Source organism: Balaenoptera physalus (genome assembly GCF_965194825.1).
Source record: "Balaenoptera physalus genome assembly, chromosome: 9".
Lineage (NCBI taxonomy): Eukaryota > Metazoa > Chordata > Mammalia > Artiodactyla > Balaenopteridae > Balaenoptera > Balaenoptera physalus.
The window spans coordinates 14,332,131-14,357,171 of NC_138888.1; the positions used below are offsets into that span (position 1 = coordinate 14,332,131).

General features: G+C 37.3%; 1 protein-coding gene and 1 long non-coding RNA gene across 13 annotated transcripts in view; one reads left to right on the forward strand and one right to left on the reverse strand.

Annotated features, from left to right (window-relative positions):
* Nucleotides 1-25,041, forward strand: part of SYNE1 (spectrin repeat containing nuclear envelope protein 1) — a 442,116-nt gene that overhangs the window by 370,333 nt on the left and 46,742 nt on the right. For 10 of the 12 annotated variants that reach the window (XM_082474323.1, XM_082474327.1, XM_082474328.1 and 7 more), the window contains 2 exons: nt 9,413-9,571; nt 12,377-12,543. In XM_082474323.1, coding sequence (XP_082330449.1) covers nt 9,413-9,571; nt 12,377-12,543 — 326 coding nt within the window. Of the gene's footprint in view, nt 1-9,412; nt 9,572-12,376; nt 12,544-19,892; nt 20,105-25,041 lie in introns of those variants that run through there. The other 2 variants (XM_082474325.1, XM_082474326.1) reach the window with 2 other exon arrangements.
* On the reverse strand, nt 14,451-19,956 carry LOC309667030. The gene is made up of 2 exons (XR_014267492.1): nt 19,895-19,956; nt 14,451-15,420 (listed from the first exon to the last, which is right to left on the reverse strand). It is a non-coding gene; the product is annotated as an uncharacterized lncRNA (long non-coding RNA).

The window sequence follows — 25,041 nt, forward strand, 5'->3', positions numbered from 1 at the left end:
TACTTTAAACATGAAAAAACAAGGTTTTATTTGCAGTCGTAGCTAATGCTGTGAGTGGTTTTGTACATTTAACATTTATTATTGCTGTTGATCTACCATAGTTGTTTCTTCATAATTCATGGGTGTATGGCATTTTTAGCCATACTTTATTTATTTAGTAAGTACATTCTGTGTGCACAATACCTTAAAAGAGATCCGAGATTGGGTTTTGATTTGGAAATGAAAGGGAAAGATTGCTGGGGTAGCAAGGAGAGGACATTTGAGGCAAAGAGGAATCACAGATAGGCCCGCAAGTGAAGAATAGCTCCGACTCATAGCCTTGAGATCATACCCTCCAGGAAGCAGGAACCGTGTTCCTGCTGTCATGTTGCTTCCTGTACTTCGATTGCCTTGCCTGGCACAAAATAGGTTATGATGCATATTTGTTAAGTGAATCATTCACATTAATTATTGTGAATTTCACGAGCTACAGTAGATGTCCCTACAAACTAAGGGCAGTGTGGATGGCAGAGAATAAAGGAAATGCTTGTTGAACTGGATAAATCTAGAATTGAGTGCTGAGATCAGAGTGGAAGAGACAGCTTGGTGTAGAGGGAGAAAGTGGATGTGTTAGACAAGGTTGCAGCTTGAAAAAGGCACAGGAATAGAGCAGAGAGAGGACCTGGCTGGGGAAAAGCAGGTGTTGGAAGGATGAACTAGAGAAAAACTCTGGAGCACACTTGGTCAATGTGTGAACAGTTTCGTGTGTGTGTGTGTGTGTGTGTGTGTGCTTTTAAAAAAAATAATTGTAAGAGATGATTTTCATAAATATGTTAATGATTTGCATTCAAAATTAATTTAGCTGCTTTCCCCAGAGTTCTATATTCTCAGTGAACACAGTGTGAAACTTACATGGAGTGTGATGATGTTTATCACACTTTATCCTTTTCTGAGTTCTTCAATCCAAAATCAATACTATCCAGTAAATTAGCGTAGACTTTTTGATGTAAAGATTTTATCATAGCATATATAAATGAAAGCTATTTGGTGGGTACAGATATTGGAAAATGCCCACAGCAATGTTCAGTTACCCTTGTGAGCTTTAGTCATCTGTTTTTCTTAAAATTGGGAAAAGTCTAGCACTACTTGCTGACTCAGTACTTTTTAGCATATTATGTGAAGTGAATTAGACTAGATCCATTTCTCTAGCTAATTGATGTCTGTGAAGCTTTCAGAGAGATAACACTTTAGATATTGGCTTCCGTCTCCTTCCCAAACCTACCATGAACTTCTCTACGCCAAGACCTTGCTCAGGCCGTTGTTCCTGTCTAGACGTCCTGCCTAGACTATTCCTTGCTTTCTGATTTTCTAACCTATCCTCTTCTGTTGCATTCCAGTACTCTTGTGATGCCATTGTTTGAAATGCTCAGACCTCTATTACTCTGAACGCCTGTTTCCCTTTTGGTCTATGCCATCATGTGACAGTGCATTGTTCCTTTTTTCCTCTCCTCCTCCTTCTTCTTCTTCTCCTTCTCCTCCTCCTTCTTCTTCTTCTTCTTCTCCTTCTCCTTCTCCTTCTCCTTCTTCTTCTCCTTCTCCTTCTCCTTCTCCTTCTTCTTCTTCTTCTTCTTCTTCTTCTTCTTCTTCTTCTTCCTCCTCCTCCTCCTCTTCCTCTTCCTCTTCCCCTTCTCCTCCTTCTCCTTCTTCCTCTTTTTCTTCTTCCTCTTCTTCCTTTTCTTCCTCTTCCTCTTCTTCCCCTTCTTCTCCTTCTCCTCCTCCTCCTCCTCTTCCTTCTCCTTCTTCTTCTTCTCCTTCTCCTTCTTCTTTTTTAATGCCTGTGACTTGAGTTCAAGACCATGAAGCCCTTGAGGACAAACCCTTTCTTTGCATCTCCAGTGCCTAAAACAGCTGAGTGTTTCTACTGTTGATTATTAAGACAAGACTTTAGGATATTATTTTATATCTTATGTTCCTCTAAATGTAAAATAATGAAAAGGTTTCTGAATATTTAGGAGGGTAAGAAGATTATGATTATGCAATACTTTTTGGTTTAGGAAAACTGGTACTATGTGAGAATGCCACCAGGTACAAAGGACACAAACTTCCAGTTACAAGATGAATAAGTTCCAGGGATCTAATGTACAGCATGGGGACTATTGTTAACAGACTGGATTATATATTTGAAAGTTGCTAAGAGAGTAGATCTTAAATGTTCTCACCACACAACATATAATGGTAATTATGTGAGGTGATAGAGATGTTAATTAACCTTGTGGTAATCATTTCACAATACATATGAATATCAAATCATCATGTTGTACATCTTAAACTTACACACTGTTATTCGTCACTTACATCTCACTAAAGCTAGAAAAGGAGAAAAGAAAAAAAAAGTTTATATGTTGTAAAATTGCTTACCAGACTTAAACATATCTAGGCAACAGTCTGTTTAGAAATACATTTTGAAAGCTCCTGTTGATCATGTAACATGCTGTAAAGAGATTAATACCTTGCACCTGTGAGTAGACTAGACAAGTTAAAAAAGAAAGAGGAAGCAGAAACATAGTGTTTCTAGAAACTTTCTATATTGAGTGTGTTAAGGCATGAAGCTAAAGCATACTTGTCTCACATTACTTCAGTCTAAACAACATTATTTAAACCAGTGAGAGTTTAGTCATGTGTATTCATACCAATGGTGTCAGGGTATAACTGTAAGGAGAAATATAGACCAGTTACTACTTCTTGAGTTAGTGTTTCCGGAGAACTTCTGTCAAGTATGAAACCGCAAAAGGAAACGAGCTTGTGCCTATGTCTCATTTTAAAAGTTAAAAACTTTAGAGAAACATGGCATAATCCCTCTGTTAAAGACCAAGTAGTGTGTTCATATTCCAGTAGAAGCAATCGGTCAGAGGTCCGGATTGACTGGGGCTGCAGGCAAGGAGGAGGAGGCCGCACTGTACATAAGCGTCGCAGAGTAGAGATAATGGAGAAAAGCATCCTGTCTTCAGAGAGACTCACCAAATGGTTTGTTGTGCCTGTGTACAGCCGTGGCTTGTATTTGCTTTTATTCCTGTTTTGGTTTGTAGAGCTGTGTGTAATTCCAGTTGAGATATAAATATATCATCATTGTAATTGCTCGGTGTTCTTTCAAATTGTCATGGTAAAAATATTTGAAGCAGAAGAGGATGTGTTTCCTGTTCAGCTGCCTCACGCTCTGGAGGTTTTAGCTGGTGTTTGTCAGCTGTTGGCAGTGCAGCGTGTTTATACCCTTGAGAAAACGTAAATATGTGCTAAACTGATAAGTAATGTAAGGGTTTCCACTGAACTCAAAGACAACGACAGTAAAGTTCACTTATCGTACAGCCTAAATATTAGTTTTACAAACCAAAAGGAAAATTCGGTCCCCATTATTAATTTAAATCTTTTGAAAAGCTTTGGGCGCCAGTTTGTAACCAGAGCTTGTGGCCTACCTGTTTCTTCTTTCAACTGTTGCTCTACATGAGCAAATGAAATGAAAGCAACACTTGCATGGATTGTGAGAAAGACTAGAAATATATATTTAAGCTGCTTATTGAATACATGGGCGTCAGGAGAAAAAAATATTAAAAACGTAAATGATGCCCTGTTGTCATATATAGTTAAGTAGACTGAACTTTTGTTAAGTCTTTAGGATCTACCGGTCACTTTCTAAAATTATTTTCTTGTTTGAAGAATATATTCTATTATGAGCTTACAGTATTCCAGTGCATAAGACTGTGCATGGCACATAGTAGACACATGTTTACTGCAAACCATAAACATTTGTTTAATGAATTTTAGAACAAATGAAAGATTAATTTACAAATGACAAAAGTAAAGCTTAAGAAAGATGAGTAACCTTGCCCTGGTCATACCATTAGTAAGTGATGGAGATTGTGTTTGAACCTCATCTGCCTCTGGATATTTGATCATAATGTTACGTTACAACCTGTATCAAAGACTCAGGCTTTGCTGGTGCTGGTTCTTTTTTTTTTTTTTTTTTTTTTTTTGGCCATGCCGTGCAGCTTGCAGGATCTTAGTTCCCCAACCAGGGATTGAACCCCGGCCCTCGGCAGTGAAAGCGTGGAGTCTTTCCAGTCTAACCACCGGACCGCCAGGGAATCCCTTTGCTGGTTCTATTTTGTATTGATATAAACAAACGCCTCAAATTTGTCTGATCTCCTCTATCCCTGTCTCTGAAATCAGAGTAATACCTAACCCCTCAAAGTAATAATATTTTTCTGTGATGTGGTTGAGAAAAGCCCTAGAATTTATTCTTGCTGATGGCCAAGATTTGGGGGAAGAGGCAGAGAGGCGATGCACATAGCAAGACTTGTTAGCCTGAAGTCTGAAAGGCAGGGGTTTCTAACCTTTGCATGGAAAACAGTTGCTTCAGGCAGTTTCAACTGTGAAAATATAGTTTCAGCTTGGACATCAATCGAAGCAGAATTTTAATACCAGCCTGACTCTGCTGCTCTGTGAATGAAAAAGAAAGTCATATCCACGAGAAAGTTCAAAATCTTAGCAGATCAGATGACACTCTGCTGTCAGAGATTGAGAGGAAAATGGTGCTGGACGGACTGTGCTCTTCAGTGCTGTCTTGGTAGAGCTTAACGTAGGTGAAATTTGTCTCCAAAACTTTTAGTCTTGTTTTCTTGGTTTTTCTCATTCCTATCAATACCCACACCAAGTAAATGCACTGTTGTTCTGTATTTTTCTGCCTCGAAGAAAAATTCATGGTAAACTGAATTATACTAATGGGGAAATACTTAATGGATTAATCAGTGTCACTCTACCCAGAGAAATTTTTATTTTAAAAGATCATATTAACTCAAAAGAGTGAATTTCTAATGGTGGCATTTCAAAAATTATGGCGGGTTATGGGGTTTGCCATCGAGGCAGCTCACTAAGCTTGGCCCTGGTATAGGTATCCTGGGCTCGTAGTCTAATTCCCAACATTTTAATTTTTTTTTTGAGAGAACTTCTTCAGTATTTTTTTAACCATTTTTTTAATTGAAGTGTAGTTAATTTACAACGTTGTGTTAGTTTCAGGTGTGCAGCAAAGTGATTCAGAATATATATGTATTCTTTTTCAGGTTCTTTTCCATTATTGGTTATACAAGGTATTGATTATAGTTCTGTGTGCTATACAGTAGGTCCTTGTTGGTTATCTATTTTATATATAGTAGTGTGTATATGTTAATCCCAAACTCCTAATTTATTCCCCCCACCCGCCCGCTGTCCCCTTTGGTAACCATAAGTTTGTTTTCTATGTCTGTGAGTCTATTTCTGTTTTGTAAATAAGTTCATTTGTATCAGTTTTTCAGATTCCACATATAAGTGATATCATATGATATTTGTCTTTCTCTGTCTGACTTCACTTAATATGATCATCTCTAGATCCATCCATGTTGCTGCAGATGGCATTATTTCATTATTTTTTTATGGCTGAGTAATATTCCATTGTGTGTGTGTTTGTGTGTGTGTGTGTGTGTGTGTATACACACACACACACACACACACACACACAACATCTTCTTTATTCATTCATCTGTTGATGGACACTTAGGTTGCTTCCATGTCTTAGCTATTGTAAATAGTGCTGCTGTGAACATAGGGGTGCATTTATCTTTTCAAATTAGAGGTTTCTCCAGATATATGCCCAGGAGTGGGGTTGCAGGATCATATAGTAACTCCGTTTTTAGTTTTTTAAGGAACCTCCGTACTGTTCTCCATAGTGGCTGCACCAATTTACATTCCCACCAACAGTGTAGGAGGGTTCCTTTTTCTCTATGCCCTCTCAAGCACTTATTATTTATAGACTTTTTGATGATGACCATTCTGACCAGGGTCAGGTGATACCTCATTGTAGTTTGATTTGCCTTTCTCTAATAATTAGTGATGTTGAGCATTTTTTCATTGCCTGTTAGCCATCTGTATGTCTTCTTTGGAGAAATGTCTATTTAGATCTTCTGCCCATTTTTTGATTGGGTTGTTTGTTTGTTTCATATTGAGCTGTATGAGCTATTTGTATATTTTGGAAACTAATCCCTTGTCGGTCACATCGTTTGCAAATATTTTCTCCCATTCTGTAGGTTGTCTTTTCATTTTGTTTATGGTTTCCTTTGCTGTGCAAAAGCTTTTAATTAGGTCCCATCTGTTTATTTTTGTTTTTATTTCCATTACTCCAGGATATGGATCCAAAAAGATATTGCTGTGATTTATGTCAAAAAGTGTTCTGCCTATGTTTTCCTCTAGGTGTTTTTTAGTATCCAGTCTTATCTTTAGGTCTTTAATCCATTTTGAGTTGATTTTTGTGTATGGTGTTAGAGAATGTTCTAATTTCATTCTTTTACATGTAGCTGTCCAGATTTCCCAGCATCATTTATTGAAGAGACTGTCTTTTCTCCATTATATATTCTTGCCTTCTTTGTTGCAAATTAATTGGCCATAGGTGCATGGGTTTATTTCTGGGCTTTCTATCCTGTTTCATTGATCTATGTGTCTGTTTTTTGTGCTAGTACCATACTGTTTTGGTTACTGTGGCTTTGTAGTATAGTCTGAAGTCAGGGAGCCTGATTCCTCCAGCTCCATTTTTCTTTTTCAAGATCGCTTTGGCTATTCAGAGTCTTTTGTGTTTCCATACACATTAAAAATTATTTTATTCTAGTTCTGTGAAAAATGCCATTGGTAATTTGATAGAGATTGCATTGAATCTGTAGATTGCCTTGGGTAGTATGGTCATTTTAACAATATAGATTCTTCCAATCCAAGACCATGGTATTTCTTTTCATCTGTTTGTGTAGTCTTCAGTTTCTTTCATCAGCATCTTATGGTTTTCAGAGTATAGGTCTTTTGCCTCCTTAGGTAGGTTTATTCCTAGGTATTTTATTATTTTTCATGTGATTAATTCCCACTCTTTTCTAGGATGTAGTATCACAGACATTTGGGGCTGTGAGGGACCTTGAATATTATTTACCTAATCATTAACAGAGCTAACCCTAGGCAGAATTGCTAACTAGGAAGTGTATAACACCTTAGAAATATTTTCATTTTCATTTAAAAAAAGGAAATTCATTCAAAATGCATTGAAGAGTAAAATAGATCCATGGATAAAGGAATATATGTGTTAAAGCAAAATGTAGCAAAATGTTAACAGTATTAGAGTCTAGGGAGTATATCATAGCTGTTTACCATACAATTCCTTCAACTTTTCTGTATGTCTGATGTTTTTCATAATAAAGTATTGCCAGAAAAAGGAAAATTGAAACTCAGGTGTTTAACGTGGTGGGATGAATGGCAGAATGTCTAGCATTATCAACATGACTGTTTAGAATGTCTGCAAAAATGGATCGTCTTCTTACCACTCAAATCTCATTTTATTTTGCTAACGTGCAGTTTAGCTCAACAAGAAACATTCCTTAGTATCTCAACCAGCACTGCAAAGACAAGAGTATTATGATGTCAGAAAGTTTTAGAATTCTGGAAAGGATCGTTCTAGACCTAGAGATAAGAAAACAGGCGTATTGTATCTATATTGTATAAAGAACTATTAAAACTCAATAATAAAAAACAATCCAATTAAGAAATGGGCAAGAAATTTGACCAGATAGTTCTCCAAAGAAGACATACAAATGGCCAAGAATATGAAAAGATTCTCAACATCATTAGCCATCAGGGAAATGCAAATCAAAACCACAATGAGATAGCACTTTATATCCAGTAGGATGACTGCAATCCAAAAGACAGATAATAACAGGTGTTGGTGAGGATGTGGAGAAATTGGAACCCTACTACTGATGGGAATGTAAAATGTCGCAGGCACTTTACAAAACAATCTGTAGTGTTGCCATATAACCCAGCAAGTCTACTCCTGGGTATATGCCCCAAGACAAATGAAACATATGTCCACACAAACACTTGTACTCAAATGTTCATAGCAGCATTATTCATAATAGCTAAAAAGTGGACACAACTCAAATGTCCATCAATAGATGAATTGATAAATAGTATGTGGTATATCTATATGGAAACATATGTTCAGCAATAAAAGGGAATGAAGTACTGATGCATGCTCCAACATGGATGAACCTTAAAAACATTATGCTAAGTGAAAGGAGCCCGTCACAAAAGATAACACATCGAATGATTCCATTTATGTGAAATGTCCAGAATAGACAAATCCACAGAGATAGAGAGTAGGTTAAGGTTGGGAGGAGGGTGCAGGGGTAGGCAAAGGAGTGAGTACTGATGGGCACAGGGGGTTTGGGGGTTTTTTTTATATTGATGAACATGTTATAGCATTGATGGTGGTGGTGGCTTTGAAACTGTGAATATGCTGAAAACAGCTGAGTCGCACACTTTAAACAGGAAATGGTGTGGAAACTACATCTCAGCAGAGCTGTTACAGGGAAAAGAAAAGAAACAAAGATACAAAAATCAAAATAGAAAGCAGGCAGGGAAATAAAAGAACTTGCTCAAAGTAAAGTGATCAGGATAGAGCCGATCAGGGATTGTGCCTTTTCCACTGACACTCCACTGTGTCCTGACACCTGACGCTCAATTAATTCTTCCCTCCTTCCCGATTTTTCTTTCATTTTTCTTTCTTTCTTTTTCCCTTTTCCTTCCTTCTTTTGTATTTCTTTCCTTCTTTTCTTTTTTTCTGCCCTTTACCTTCCTCCTTTTCTTATTCCTTCTTTTCTTTCCTATTTCTTTCCTTTTTAGTAAACGTACATTCCATGATCCTGTATCATAGCTGCACAGAACCAACTGTAGTGAGAAGCTAGATTTTTTAAAAATAAATTTATTTATTTATTTATTTTTGGCTGTGTTGGGTCTTCGTTGCTGCACGCGGGCTTCCTCTAGTTGGAGAGAGCGGGGGCTACTCTTCGCTGTGGTGCGCGGGCTTCTCATTGCGGTGGCTTCTCTTGTTGCGGAGCACGGGCTCTAGGAGCACGGGCTTCAGTAGTTGTGGCTCGCGGGCTCAGTAGTTGTGGCTCACGGGCTCTAGGCACGTGAGCTTCAGTAGTTGTGGCACGTGGGCTCAGTTGCTCCGCGGCATGTGGGATCTTCCAGGACCAGGGTTCAAACCCATGCCCCCTGCACTGGCAGGTGGATTCTTAACCACTGCACCACCAGGGAAGTCCCGAGAAGCTAGACTGTTCAGAACCTCTAATAAGTGAATGTGCCTGTGGCTCTTCGGGAGGGAAGTAGCGGGTTCAGTGTCTCCCACGTGTGAAACTCGCTAGGCTAGAGCAGAGCTCCTGGGACTGGGCCTCAGGGAACAGTGGCCTAAAGAGATGCACAGCTACTGCTCATCTTAGTCTACCCAACAGAGTTTATTTGCTCTTTTCCTCAGGGTATGAGTTCCACTCTGATTATCCTTTTGCATTTTCTCCCATTTTAAACTTTTCAGCTCTCCTTAAGGCAGCAGCAAGTAAGTGAGAGACTGAATGAATGGGCCGTCTTCAGTGAAAAGAACAAGGAGCTTTGTGAATGGTTGACTCAGATGGAAAGCAAAATTTCTCAGAATGGAGACATTCTCATTGAAGAAATGATTGAGAAGCTCAGGAAGGTATGGGATGTGTGGCTACATGTGCTTAGATGCTCTTTTAACGGGTACAGAAGATGGCCTTACTCCTAGCTGCTTTCCTGAGAAAGGAGCACTCTAGTATAAACATTTTATCTTTTTAATATAAAATAAACTTGACTGAAAAGACCTCCTTTACATACAAAATATATAGAATATTTTCAATTCGCGATGAAACAGGTTATCTGCTGATAGATAATGTTCAGTATTTTTAGATTTTATCTGCCTGTTCAGCAGGAATTATTTATGTGTGTTGGTTGTCTTTGTTTTTATTTGAAGTATAGTTGATTTATTGTTTGTTTTTAAAGAGGTAAAATCACCAGAGAGGAACTAAAAGAAAAAATTCCTAGGATCAATTAAACTGACATTTTCTCTGTAAGTCATGATTTATAGACAGTTACAGGAATGAAGACTTTCCTGAGAATGTTAGCTCCATATTAATTTCAAGCTATGTATGATTATTAAACTATTTTATATGCTCAAATGGATCTAGATCGTTTTTCATGTCTATACGGGACTGGTCAAATTTACTAGCATTTAAAAATGTTTTTGATGGTTTCAGCGGTGTTTCCACACTGTTTTTGAACAACTAATCATTTAAATTTTATATCTCTTCTAAGTACATATCACCATCTGAAGTACAATGCACTTTCCCGATTTACTTGTTTATTATCTGTCTACAGTGAAGCCCCACGGGAACAGGGACGTTGTCTGTTTTGTTCATTGCTGTATCTCCTGCAACCAGAGCAATGCCTGACTTTTCATAAGTACTCAGTCATTACTTACTGAATAAATGAATTATAGCTTCATTCATTATGAAAAGAAATAATTATTAGGAAAAATATCTTTACCTACAAAGTTATTAATATTACATCTTGGCTTTGGAGTTTATTTTTCTCTCATGTACGTGCTTGGGCATATACACAGAAAAACAAAAACTCCAGGGCCAGTATGTGATATGAATAACTCTATAGGTTTACTTAAAATTGCAAGTTCTAAACATCAGCATTTGTATATTTGTTATTGTAAACCTTTAAAATGTGGGCTGAGATGATACAGATTCCATTTCAGCATCTGCTAAAAGCTCTGCACTTTGCTGGTTTCTGGGTGTCAGATAATGTTCTACCAGACATGATTAATGTATAATAGGTATTATAGTGAAGTTTTCTATAGAATAAATTTTAATTAAATGCATTTATACTCTGATTGGTTTTATCATGAAATTTAAGATGCATATTTTGGGGACTTGACACACAGATAATTTTGTTATACTATTTGGTAACATTTGGAATAATTTTTAAAATATCAACTATACCATTCTGTATATATAATAAGTTATGGACTTTAAAATAAAGTCTTTATGAGCTTACCCCATGTGGTATCTCTTTTGTAAAGAAAGATAACATGGAGGCTTGGTAATTTTGACAACTTAGAAAAAAGAAATTAATAAACAGACTGTACCCATGGTATGGGTACGTACTGGCATTAACACTCAACGTTGTACTTTAAAAGACAACCTAAGAGTATTATTTTACTATAAATACTATTTTAAGCTTGGCATAATTCCTTTGAAATAAACATTTCTCAGTAATATCATCTCAAATTTGTAATAACACATTATAACTATTAAGAAATGGACCTGGTATATTGGTCTTTGACTCCCATGGGCTTGAAGTAACATAGAAAGGAGAGTAGGTGGAGGTGCTGGGCCTGAGGAAGCACTCACAACTGCAGTAGAATAAAATTTCACCGGCTCCATCCATTCTTTGGGGCCCTTTTTACTTAGATAACTGATTTGAGAGGGTAACCCTGTTACCAAGGTAACTTGAGAGCAATAGAAGGTGAAGATATCCGTATTCCTATAATATCTGTCTTGGTATATTATTTTGCTGAGAAAAATATTTGCTGCCTAACAGGAGCTTAAGCCAGAAATGAAAAAGGTGATCCTAAAGTTTGGATGCTGTCACTACGGCAAGAAAGTAAGAGGATCAATTGGTCCAGAGGCTGGGGGGAGGGTGGGGGGACAGGTAGGGGTCAGGGGGAGATGTCCTTTCATCATCACTTAAATCATACTGTTCAGTGGCCTTTCTGTTACTATAGACCACACTGAGAGCCTGTCCTTCTTACCTAAAACAAACTTTAAGAGGAGCTACTACAGAAACTGGATAAATGAGGAAGGTTTGAGACCCATTGATCCTCTAAGATGGTTATTGTTCTTGAGAGTTAATTTGCCAATGATTTATGTGCTGTAAAATATTGACACTGTATAGAGGACAGCTCTTTAAAATGAAAGTAGTCTTTTAAATCATTCTGCACAAGTAACAGTTGACATACACATACATATATACATTTACATATACACACATAGTCACACATCTTATTAGCGTCTTGTCAGCTATTTGTATGAGGATTGATTCTAAATATAACACGTGGTTGGTGATTACAGCAACAAGGCGTAACTTCCCAGCATTGAAATCCTTCAAGTTTTGCCTTTTGTTTCTATGTATATACTTTTATTGCTTTTTTTAATGCCCATTTTAAGTAAATGGAAAGCACCTCCATTTCCTTTAAGAACATCTGTATAAAAATTCAATCTGGACTTTGCCTACATACCGAAAATAACAGGTACCACTAATTCTTGTGTACTGGGACTCATATTCACACAGTGTTCCTTATGCCCGAACTATTTCCAAGCAGTAGAAAACTGTAATTATCATGTTTCTAGTAGAGCCAGACTGAATGCATCAAGAATATGCTTTCTGACCTCTGTGATTGCCATTTATTACACAGGATTATCAAGAGGAAATTGCCATTGCGCAAGAGAACAAAACACAGCTCCAGCAAATGGGAGAACGACTTGCCCGAGCCAGCCATGAAAGCAAAGCATCTGAGATTGAATACAAGCTCGGGAAGATCAATGACCGATGGCAGCACCTCCTGGACCTCATGGCAGCCAGGTAAAAAGGACCTTCGTCACTAGGACACACATGCAGAGTCTCAAAGCATTCAGGCCGCCTTCCATTTCAGCTAAAGATCGTCCAGTAAATCTCTGTGTTCTTTATCCCACCGTTTTAGTTCATGCTTGTCTCATAAATGTCACTTTCGTTAACTTTAAAATTCTCCTTCTTATTTCATAAATTCAGTGGTGTTTGCATTTAACTGAAAGAGGGAAAGTCATATCCAAACAAAATCCATTCCCAAGAGAAAATTCTTTATTCTGGGGCTTCATAGTACTCAACTTCCTATAAGGAAGAAAATGAAACTGCTGACCAGTATCTGTGGAGGGTGTGTTTGTCTGAAGTGGCAAAATATATATATATATATATATATAATTATATAAATATAGTATATTTAATTAATATATACATATATATATATAATCACATTCCTACTGTCTTTTTGATTAGCAACATGTGGGAATAAATCTAATTACCATTCTGCTTAGACGTAAAAATAATCTGCTGCATTACTGTAATTTTGTACTTAGCTCTAGTGATAGCTATAAGTGTCTACCTCATATCTGAGGAATGTTACATTCAGTTTCTGTTGCGGAAGGGCAGGGTGAATGAAAGGGATAAAAGTCAAAAAGAAAAAGTATCTAAGGATCTTTACTAGCAATATAGAAATCTGACATGATTGAATGAAGCACTGTGTTATTTGACATAAGGGTTATTTTTTAAAGGGAAGGGCTAGGTAGATGCTTTATTTGAGGTGAACTTTGCTTCATGTTGGAATGTAGCCTCCATGAGGGCAGGCATCTTTGTCCATTCTGTTCACTGTATATCACAAGCACCAAGAACAGTACCTGAATGCAGTTGGGGCTCAATAAATATTTGAATGAATGTATGAATGAATACTTGAATATTTGAATGGATAATCTTCTTTATGGCAGTTAGGAGAGTTGGAATGTTACACATGCTTCTGATTCACAGCCATTTGGGAGCTATCCCAAAATACACTTTTTTAAAAATCCGGATTATTTCCCTTAGCCATGCTGCATGAAGGTGGACATGAAATAGTGCCTTTTGAATACTGTGTGCCCACAAAAACTTCATATGGGCATGGCAAGTCCATGTGTGGATTTTAAAAACATTTAGTATATTTCTTTTTCTATAAAGAAGTTATCAAAGAGGGTCTCATTTAAGAAGGTGAGATTATAATTTGTTTTAGTGAGAATGAAACAAAAATGGAATAAATGTTTACCAATTTTTAAAATGTTTAACGGTAGTATTATAATAGCTAACATTTACTAAACCCTTAGTTTGTAGCAATGACCATGCTAAAGACTTCATGTACATCTTCTCGTGTGCTGTTCACAACATTCTTTGAGGTGGGTATTATAATTATACCCATTTTCCAGATGCGGAATGCTGAGGCTCAGACTTGCCCCTGGTCATGCATGTGCTGAGTGGCAGAGTCTGTATTCTCTGACTCTACAGCCCATGCCCTAGAATACTACACGCTCCTACCTGCCAAGCTTATGACTTCTTTGTCCCTGTTCTAGAGAATGCAGTTAAAAGGAAGTCAGGTTCTGTTATTTATTTCTACAATCTAATTTCCCAGTCCTTTGTGAAGTACTGACAGCAACTATGAGAGGTATAGGAGGTACAAAGACTGAGGCCCTTTCTTCAAGGAGTTCATAGTGGGAATTTAGACATGTGAAGAAATCCAGTAAAATGATGTGCTAAATGCCTTAGTAAAAGTACTATAAAGAGATGGAAACTTAACGGTGCAGCTTAAACTACTGTAAGTATTTAGGCATTGGTAGATTTTAGAACCCCAGTGCTGTGTTTAGCCTCGCTTCTCAGTCACTGATAACCAAATCTTATTTTAGAGGGAGGAACTGAAGCCCTTATTTATTTAATTTTATTTTTTTAACATCTTTATTTGAGTATAATTGCTTTACAATGGTGTGTTAGTTTCTGCTTTAGCCCTTTGTGCTATAAATACCCTTCTTAGGGAAGCCACCCACTTGGTAAACATCCCTGGATTTTTTTCAGTCAGATTATGACTCATGGATTGGCTTTCATTTCCATGTAATCCAGTTAAACTAGTTAATATCCTTTTCTAATTTTTAGTTGGTTCAGTGGTGTGGAATATGGGGTTGTACTAAGTCAAAATGTTTTAAATTTAATTTAATATAATTTAATCACAAGCAGCTAGTTTGGTGTATGCCCTGCTGTTAGCCAGCGTTACATCAAATGAGTTAGGTGCTTACTCCTCAAAGTCATGTTTATTTGTAACTTTTCTATCTCGTTTTTCAATCAAGAATTTTCTAGGTGTTATTTAGTTTATTTTTCCAAAGACACGTTAGTAAATTTGAATCAATTAAATATAGGGTACACAGGCTTGCATTTTAGTCACTAAAATGCTCATATGTTCCTACTTTTGTAGAATCTCATCATACACAGATGTAATATATATATTGTCCATTTCTAATTGTCTCCTTCCAGCGTAGACCAGATGACATTTTGACCATTCATTTGTCCTGAGGTTTAATGCCACACTGGATTCATAGTTCCTTGAAGCCTCTCCTAAATGACACTCAGCCATCACATTTGCTTTCCACTTTTTGGTTTATTGCCTGTGCTAGTGCACAGGCACGATGACTGTCTTTCACACCCATCTTCAACTATGACCTGCCAGCTGAAATACTAAGTTTCTATGATTCAGTCTCATTCACTACTCTTCCCTCTTCCAAATTTTTTTAACATGGATTCATTGAAACAGAACGTAACTTATGCCTTTGTATGTTTTTATGTTGTTTTGATGCTCTTGGGAATGGAGAGGTAATTTTTGAAGATGATCATGTTTTCAGGTGAACAGCTTCCCAGCTAACAGAAAGGTGGAAAAAAGAAAGAAGATTCACTGATAATAACCTGTTATATACAAATAGAATGCATAACTTTGAGTCAGATTCCTATTACTAGTGGATTAACTTAGACCATTCTAAGTACAAAGTAGATATGTTTTGCTTTGAATTTTTAAACTGACTGTCACCAAGCATTGTCAGCTTTTTAGGATAACAAAAAAATTTGCTCAGTTACTTTTAGGGCTCAATGGATAATGTTATAGTATACTTTCTAGACCTACTCAGTTCAGTATAGCAGTCACTAGCTACATGTGGCAATTTAAATGAGTTGAAATGGAATACAATTAAATTAGAATTATTTTTAAACAATCTGATTTTATTTTTTATTTTTATTTTATTTTATTTATTTATTTTTGGCTGTGTTGGGTTTCGTTGCTGTGCGCCGGCTTTCTCTAGTTGCAGCTAGCGGGGGCTACTCTTCATTGCGGTGCGTGGGCTTCCATTGCGGTGGCTTCTCTTGTTGTGGAGCACGGGCTCTAGGCGCGTGGGCTTCAGTAGTTGTGGCACGTGTGCTCAGTAGTTGTGGCTCTCGGGCTCTAAGAGCGCACGCTCAGTAGTTGTGGCGCACGGGCTTAGTTGCTCCGCGGCATGTGGGATCTTCTCGGACCAGGGATCGAACGGGTGTCCCCTGCATTGGCAGGCGGATTCTTAACCACTGAGCCACCAGGGAAGCCCCCAATTAAATTAGAATTTAATTTTAATTACAGTCAGTTGCACTAGGCACATTTCCAATGCTCAATAACCACACGAGGATACTGTCTACCTTATTGGATACTGCAGACACAGAACGTTTTCATCATCTCAGAAAGTTCTGTTGATCAGTGCTGGCCTAGATAATTAAAAGCATTTCTGAGCCTTTAGCTTTCATTAAGAGTCAACATAATTTGACTGTAACTGTAATTTCTGTAAAAAAAAATTGGTGTAACTGTAATTTCTGTAAAACTGTCTTCGAGGACTCTAGCTCTCATTTTATCAGTGGACCTTATGCAAAAACTCACATGGCAATTTTTCCAGCGCCTAGCACTAACAGAAAATGCCTTTTAGCATCAGTAGTTCAGAGCTTCTAATAATAGAGAATACATTATTAAACATTTCCCATCTTGGTATCTAGGAACGTCAGACTCAAGTTGTTTGCCCTGCTGAAATGACTTTTTTTTAGTTAACTGGACTCTCTAATATAAGGACATTCTTCTTTCCTCTACCAAACCTAAATACCCATCACCAAAAACGAAGCACACATTAGTTATTTGGTTCTTTTTTTTTTTTTAATAATAGTTTTATTGAGATACAATTCACATACCATACAACTCATATATCAAAAGTATGCAATTCATTGATTTTTAGTGTATTTACCGAGCTGTGCATCCATCACCATAATCAATTTTAAAACATTCTCGTCACCCCCAAATAAAAACGTTAACCCCTTTTTTCCTTTCTGCCCTCCCTCCTTTTCCTCCAGCCCCAGGTAACTACTAATCCACTTCCTGCCTGTTTAGGTTTACCTGTTCTGGACAGTTCACATACACGATATCATACAATATGTGGTCCCTTATGACTGGTTGTTTTTAATCTGTGTTTTAATTATAATTCCCTTCAACATTGTATAAAAGTAAAAACAAATGTAATTTTTAAAAACTATGGAATGCCTCCTGTTTATGAAGTACTTCCTCTGCATGTTGCTACAGGGCAGAAGCTGGCAAACTCTCTGCTTGGGGCCATATGGTAAATAATCTAGGCTTTGTGGGCTGAACAGTCCCTGACAAAGCCCTCTTCCATTGAATCACAAAAGCAGCCTTAGGCAGTGTGTAGAGAAGCGTAACAGGTTCCAGTAACATTTTATTACCAAAACAGGTGACCAGACATAGTTTGCAGACACCCCTCTGGGATGTAAAGATGAAAAAGAAAATGGTTCCCAACCAAAAAGGGGTAAAAGATAAAGTGAGGATACACGTGACTCCTCACCTCAGGGCCTTCCCCTTTCTGTTACTGCTGCCCGCTCTCTCTCCTCTGTCTGGCCAGGCCAGCCCCTAGTTCTTCTTCCTGATCCTCCTTTTCTCTAGATTAGATTAGATTCTTCTTATCTGCTCAGTAGGCTTTCTGTAGAGTCCATAGCATTTCTCTTGATTATAATAAATATCTCGTGTGATAGATTGTTGAAAGTTTCTTTCCTCTATTGAAATGTAAGTATCTAACTTGATCGCCACAGTAATCCCAGAACCTAACATAGTTCTTTGCATGTAATTATCACTCCAGTATTTGTTGAGTTTCTCAATCTGAGACATAGTGCGTGAAATGTGCCCTACATACAGATAAGAATATAGCAGAGCCTGGGCTTAGGGCTTTTGCCTGAATTATAAGGTGTTTCTGCTTCACCTACACTGTGATGTTTGGCAAATTACTTATTACGGTGTAAAAGGTTATCAGGAGGATTAAATGAGGTGGTACCTGTAAACCACTTAGCCCAGTGAAGTGCTCAGTCAACAAATGTCAGCTGTCATCCCAGAGGGAGTTTAGAGGCTTGTGCAGTACAAGGAAGGCTTTGCAAAGTTGTAGCAGCTGCCTTCAGAAGGGGTTTCAGTCTAATGGGAGTTCTGCCCAAACTAGAGGAAAAAGAAAACTTAATTCTTGGAATTTGTGGCTGGTATTACCTCATGGTGATCCATTCAGAAAAGTCAAGCCAGGATCAGGAATTCTTTGATGCAGCAAGCAAGGAAATGACCAAGAACTAATCAAGAGTCCTAGGTTTAGTTCACCTTGTTCCAGCTGTGTGACCTAGGGCTTAACTGTATAACCTCTCTGAGCCCTATATTCCTCATTTTCAAAATGTTCATTAAAACAACTGCCGCATCTCCAATGAGACAACATAGGGGAAAGGACCATGTATACTATAAAATGCTATATGTGCCAGTCTTATTCTTTTAGACGGCTGCAGAGCATTCCACAGTTCATTCCACAGAACATTCCACATTCCATTTATATAACGTGATTTATCCAGTATTTTCCCTATTGCTGGAAATTGATATTATTGCCGTCTTTTGGTACTACAATAATTGTGTCTTTAAAGCCTTGCCTTATGTTTAATTCATTAGAATAAATATATTGTGCTAAGGATAATGAACATGGAAAAAAAAATTAACCCATGGGAAAAACTATATAAAGTAAAAGGGAATTAAACTAAGGAAATAATGGCAATAAAAATTTTTAAAGATCTAAGTTTTTTAAATGTTAGTCATAATCAAGAAAAAACTAATTTGTCTACTGTTATGGAATTATGACCAATATATTCCTTTAGCCAAATTTACATATTTACAGTCCTGATAAAAATAATATATCAGTGGAGTGATTGTTTTATAAAGAATTCACAATAGTATATCTTTAAGTAGCAGGATTTTTTAAATAATTTTATTTATAACCAAGTTGTCTAGAATATTTTTAAATGTAAAATGCAGGTTTGTTTCTTTCATAAAGAAAATGTATTACTATTTTAAAAGCAGTCAACTCACACAACCAGAACCAAATGCTTTGTTTTATTTTAGTTGCAATTCATCATATTGGCCTTAAAAAAAAAAAAACTTAGCAAATGTTCATTATCTATTTATTTATTTGTAATTTATTTGTGTGTATGTATGTTAAAATCCAAAAAGGATTTAAAGCAGACAGCATTAGTCATTTTTTATTAAATTACCAGTAATGAGTAATTTGGGAGCTTATTTTCTTTAAAAGCTTAAATTACGAAATTTATATAGAGTCAGTGCAGAAAATTTAGAAACTCTTGAAATTCACAAAAGAAAAAAAGTTATCTGAGATTCCACCAAGCAAATGAACAGATCCTTTTTAAAATTACCTTAAAATGAACATGTTATTTTTGTCACTTTATATCATTATTTTTAAAAGGACAAAGGTTTATGTAAGAGGAGAATAGTATTTCTTCATTACTTTTCATGCTCAAATAGTCTTTTTAAAGGTGAAGAGCAAGCACTTTCCCGCAGAATATCTTGTCCATCCCATCTTCCCAAACAGCCCCTAAAACTCCTACTTAACACCACTTAACTGGCAAATCAGACTGAAGAAAAAAAGCAGTTGCTCCTTTTTGCTACTACAGTTTGGCACCGTACTTGTAGAGGTTTTGCTTGTTTGCATTTGGGTCATTTATCTTTGCAAATATCTTTTCCAACTTAAACTGCCTGCGAGAAAAGTCGAAGGTCCTTCCAGAATGGCAGAGTGTCTGCAGCCGGTCTTATTTTCGATACCCTTCTTTCTTTAGACCTGGAGCCTCCCCCTCCTAGCAGATTACCCTGAGCCTTTTCCCTTCTTACACTCGTGGCCTACATTCCAGGAGATCAAGCCTGGCACATGTTAATGAATGTAGGTTTTATTTAGAAACATGACCACTTGTCACTCACTGCTCAGTGTCATATTGTCAGGCAGAGACTTACCAACATTTGTCTGGAGTGAGCATTTTCATACTTCCATACACAGACCGGGGAAACTTTCATCCCCACGCAGAATTTAGCCTTTTGCTCTGCAAACCTGACTTTTGCGAGTGGAAACTTCATGGTGGTGGCGGAAGATCTGTGTGCCCTGAGGATGGCAGAGGACGGCTGTGTGGACGCAGACCTCCCCGACTGTAACTGCAGTGTCACAAGGCAGGCATCTCCTCGAGTTTCTTCCCTTGGGCATAGCTTTCATGTTACGTGGGGGTTATAGGATGGACGCTGGAGCTTTAATCCATAGTTGTGTTGGCCAGTGTTAAGTGGAGATGACTGGTGTGAGGAGGTCGTTGGCCGTGGACTCCTAAGAGTTATTTGTCGGTTTGTTTTCTTGTCTCCTGCTGGGCCTGCGGAGCTGGGTGAAAAGGTTAATGGACTTTGTTATGGTTCAGTATCTACTTGTCTTGGGACTGGATGCATCATACAAGGAGTATGGTTACAGCAGAGAGCCTGAGACACAGGAAAGAGATTCAGAAAAACATTCAGTGGAAAGATCCTGTGAGTCCATCATCTGCTATTTAAAGGATGGGCTCCTGCTGAAACTGAAATTCAGTCATGGCCAGTTCACAGCTTTGTAGCTGAAAGCGTTCCCTTTAATAAATAAAAATCTACGCATGTTTCAGGGGCCTGGAGGGTTTTGTGTGTGAGAGAAGGTTGTTTCTGTTTTATGTATGTCAGTAGGTTTTGGTCACTGACTAGTATAAAGGTTTTCAATAGTATGTGCAAAATATAGAAGGTTATGTCTAAAACGGTAATTTAGTGCATTATACAAATGTTTACTTCATGATTTTTTTTGTTAGAATAACATTACATCAGGAATTTTCATTTTGTTTTTAAAAAATATTTTTCTTATACCATAACATCCCCCAAACAAATCCCTACTGATGAATAGAATTTATTAATGGTACTTTTGGTTCTTTTATATTGAGAATATGAATTTTTTTGTTTTGGTTTATGGATCTACTAAATTTGTTTGAAGGAAAGTAGTGAGGTATATATATGAATTATGTAGATATATGTGTGTATATGTACGTATTCATGTGACAATATTAAGAAGCTGAACAACTGGATTTCGTAGTAGAAACCTTCTCAAGAAAGGTCAAGTGTGCAGGAAACACACTGGACTCTGAAAGGGGAACCAGAGTGCAGGGACTTACAGATTCACCGGGCTTGCTAAACTTACCCAGACATGTGACGTCTGTAAACACCTATTTTGAATTATAACCCTGTATGCTACCAAAAGGAATGTTGCTCAAACTTCTTACAATGATAAATAAAACTATTGTGATGCTTCACCCAAGGATATCCTTGAAAGAAATGATGAAAAAAAATGTGGGACATTTCTCTTAAAAAAGAATGATCCTCATCCTGCAAATATCAAGTTTAATAGCTCAAGGATGATGTATGGGGGCCTTATCCCACGCCATCTCTCAATTCACATCTGCTCCCCCCAACACTCACACAATGTATTTTGCTATTTGTAGTCAAATGCATTGTTTAAAAAATGAGAAAGGAGAACCACTTAAGCGTTCACCCTCCCTGACTTTACTAAGATTTACACGTTCACTTGAAAGAGGAACTTGCCCCTAATAGACTGTATGAACAAGCATTTCCATGTCACTATGCCCTTGACATATTGCACTAACTGTTCTGACTATTGGAATTCCTTCAATGTTATACAAGATTACTAATCCAGTAAAATATTTGGCTACTGTAGACAATATCCAATGGAACAGTGTTTACTTATATCCCTTTGTGCTTTGGATCATTTGATCATTTTTGTCAATGAATTTTGAACCAAGAAAATGAATGAATTTTAGTCCTTAGCAAATAGATCATTTGCAAATGTTGGACCTAGAGGAAAATTTCAGTATACATTTAATATCAAATAAATTAAATTAAAATATGTTAACAAAATAAGCAATATTTTAGTTAGAACACGAACTATTAATGTTTAGCAGGCATTTAAATAGTACCCAACTTTGTGCAAGGCACCAAGCTTATTCTGGCAACCAAAAGTGGAAAGGGAAAACCCGAAGTGGAAATTCACAGTTCCAGCTTTCCAGGAACTTCCCATGAGGAGGAGGAAGGTGAGCATAAATAATACCAGGAAGTTTGAACAAGGGTAAGAAGGAAGCAGGCACTGAGTGAAGTACCCTCCCAGCCCCTAGGTCCACACAAAGCCCTGATGATGTTATGAGTTTTCTTTAAAACCCCATCCCAAAGCGTAGTCAGCATTCAGATCCTATCAGACCTGAAGACAGGAAGCTGGTCAAGTGGGAGAGGTTCCTGAGAGGACATTCTTATTGGGGTAAAACCAAGATGGACATCAGTGCAGTGAGCCATTCTTCAGTCCTGTTCCAGTGGGTTTATTGATTGTAGACTGTCCTTTCCATCTGGGACACTAAAGCAGGATGGCCAAGGTCATGTTAAATCCTAAGCCCGTACCATGGTCCCATGGTCGTTGGTAGAATATGCACCCCGAACTTTATACCCAGTAGCTGCTCGAAAACTGTCATTCACTGACTGACACTCAAGTGAATTTTGTCTGACATATGAGAGAAATATGAGTGGGTTGTATGTAACAGTTCTTGGAGTTATTTTTCAAGGCCAGTGCCTTGAAATGCCCTAGAGACAGAGTACAAATTGTACTTACAAAGCTAGTTAGAAATGTATTATCTTGAGTGGAATTATGAATTATGATAAACATATTGCAATGCATGTTTTCTGTTCCCTATCAATCCTATGTATTGTGGCAGAATAGAACTCGCAGGCAGTTCTATTTTTGGTTTTTTAAGGAACCTCCATACTGTTCGCCATAGTGGCTGTATCAACTTACATTCCCACCAACAGTGTATGAGGGTTCCCTTTTCTCCACACCCTCTCCAGCATTTATGGTTTGTAGATTTTTTGATGATGGCCATTCTGACCTGTGTGAGATGATAACGCATTGTAGTTTTGATTTGCATTTCTCTAATGATTAATGATGTTGAGCATTCTTTCATGTGTTTGTTGGCAATCTGTATATCTTCTTTGGAGAAATGTCGATTTAGATCTTCTGCCCATTTTTGGATTAGGTTGTTTGTTTTTTTGATATTGAGCTGCATGAGCTGCTTGTAAATCTTGGAGATTAATCCTTTGTCAGTTGCTTCATTTGCAAATATTTTCTCCCATTCTGAGGGTTGTCTTTTCATCTTGTTTATGGTTTCCTTTGCTGTGCAAAAGCTTTTAAGTTTAATTATGTCCTATTTGTTTATTTTTGTTTTTACTTCCGTTACTCTAGGAGGTGGGTCAAAAAGGATCTTGCTGTGATTTATGTCATAGAGTGTTCTGCCTATGTTTTCATCTAAGAGTTTTATAGTGTCTGGCCTTACGTTTAGGTCTTTAATCCATTTTGAGTTTATTTTTGTGTATGGTGTTAGGGAGTGTTCTAATTTCATTCTGTTACATGTAGCTGTCCAGTTTTCCCAGCACCACTTATTGAAGGGGCTGTATTTTCTCCACTGTATATTCTTGCCTCCTGTATCAAAGATAAGGTGACCATATGTGCATGGGTTTATCTCTGGGCTTTCTATCCTGTTCCATTGATCTATATTTCTGTTTTTGTGCCAGTACCATACTGTCTTGATTACTGTAGCTTAGTAGTATCGTCTGAAGTCCGGGGGCCTGATTCCTCCAGCTCTGTTTTTCTTTCTCAAGATTGCTTTGACTATTCGGGGTCTTTTGTGATTCCATACAAATTGTGAAATTTTTTGTTCTAGTTCTGTGAAAAATGCCAGTGGTAGTTTGATAGGGATTGCATTAAATCTGTAGATTGCTTTGGGTAGTATAGTCATTTTCACAATGTTGATTCTTCCAATCCAAGAACATGGTATATCTCTCCATCTATTTGTATCATCTTTAATTTCTTTCATCAGTGTCTTATAATTTTCTGCATACAGGTAGGTTTATTCCTAGGTATTTTATTCTTTTTGTTGCAATGATAAATGGGAGTGTTTTCTTAATTTCACTTTCAGATTTTTCATCATTAGTGTATAGGAATGCAAGAGATTTCTGTGCATTAATTTTGTATCCTGCTACTTTACCAAATTCATTGATTAGCTCTAGTAGTTTTCTGGTGGCAGTTTTAGGAGTCTCTATGTATAGTATCATGTCATCTGCAAACAGTGACAGCTTTACTTCTTCTTTTCCGATTTGGATTCCTTTTATTTCTTTTTCTTCTCTGATTGCTGTGGCTAAAACTTCCAAAACTATGTTGAATAATAGTGGTGAGAGTCAGCAACCTTGTCTTGTTCCTGATCTTAGTGGAAATGGTTTCAGTTTTTCACCATTGAGGATGATGTTGGCTGTGGGCTTGTCATATATGGCCTTTATTATGTTGAGGTAAGTTCCCTCTATGCCTACTTTCTGGAGGGTTTTTATCATAAATGGGTGTTGAATTTTGTCAACAGGTTTTTCTGCATCTACTGAGATGATCATATGAATTTTCTCCTTCAATTTGTGAATATGGTTTATCACATTGATTGATTTGCATATATTGAAGAATCCTTGCATTCCTGGGATAAACCCCACTTGATCATGGTGTATGATCCTTTTAATGTGCTGTTGGATTCTGTTTGCTAATATTTTGTTGAGGATTTTTGCATCTATGTTCATCAGTGATATTGGTCTGTAGTTTTCTTTTTTTGTGACATCTTTGTCTGGTTTTGGTATCAGGGTGATGCTGGCCTCGTAGAATGAGTTTGGGATTTCCTCCCTCTGCTATATTTTGGAAGAGTTTGAGAAGGATAAGTGTTAGCTCTTCTCTAAATGTTTGATAGAATTTGCCTGTGAAGCCATCTGGTCCTGGGCTTTTGTTTGTTGGAAGATTTTTAATCACAGTTGCAATTTCAGTGCTTGTGATTGGTCTGTTCACATTTTCTATTTCTTCCTGGTTCAGTCTTGGAAGATCCCTAGAGTTTTAAAAGACATGTTGCTCTTGACATTTTTTCCAAGCAGATACCTCTTTAGTTGAACCAAGTTGACACCTCAGAGATGGAGATATTTTGCTTATCTGCCATTCATTTTTATTAGGAGCAGTGTCAGTAAGGTGA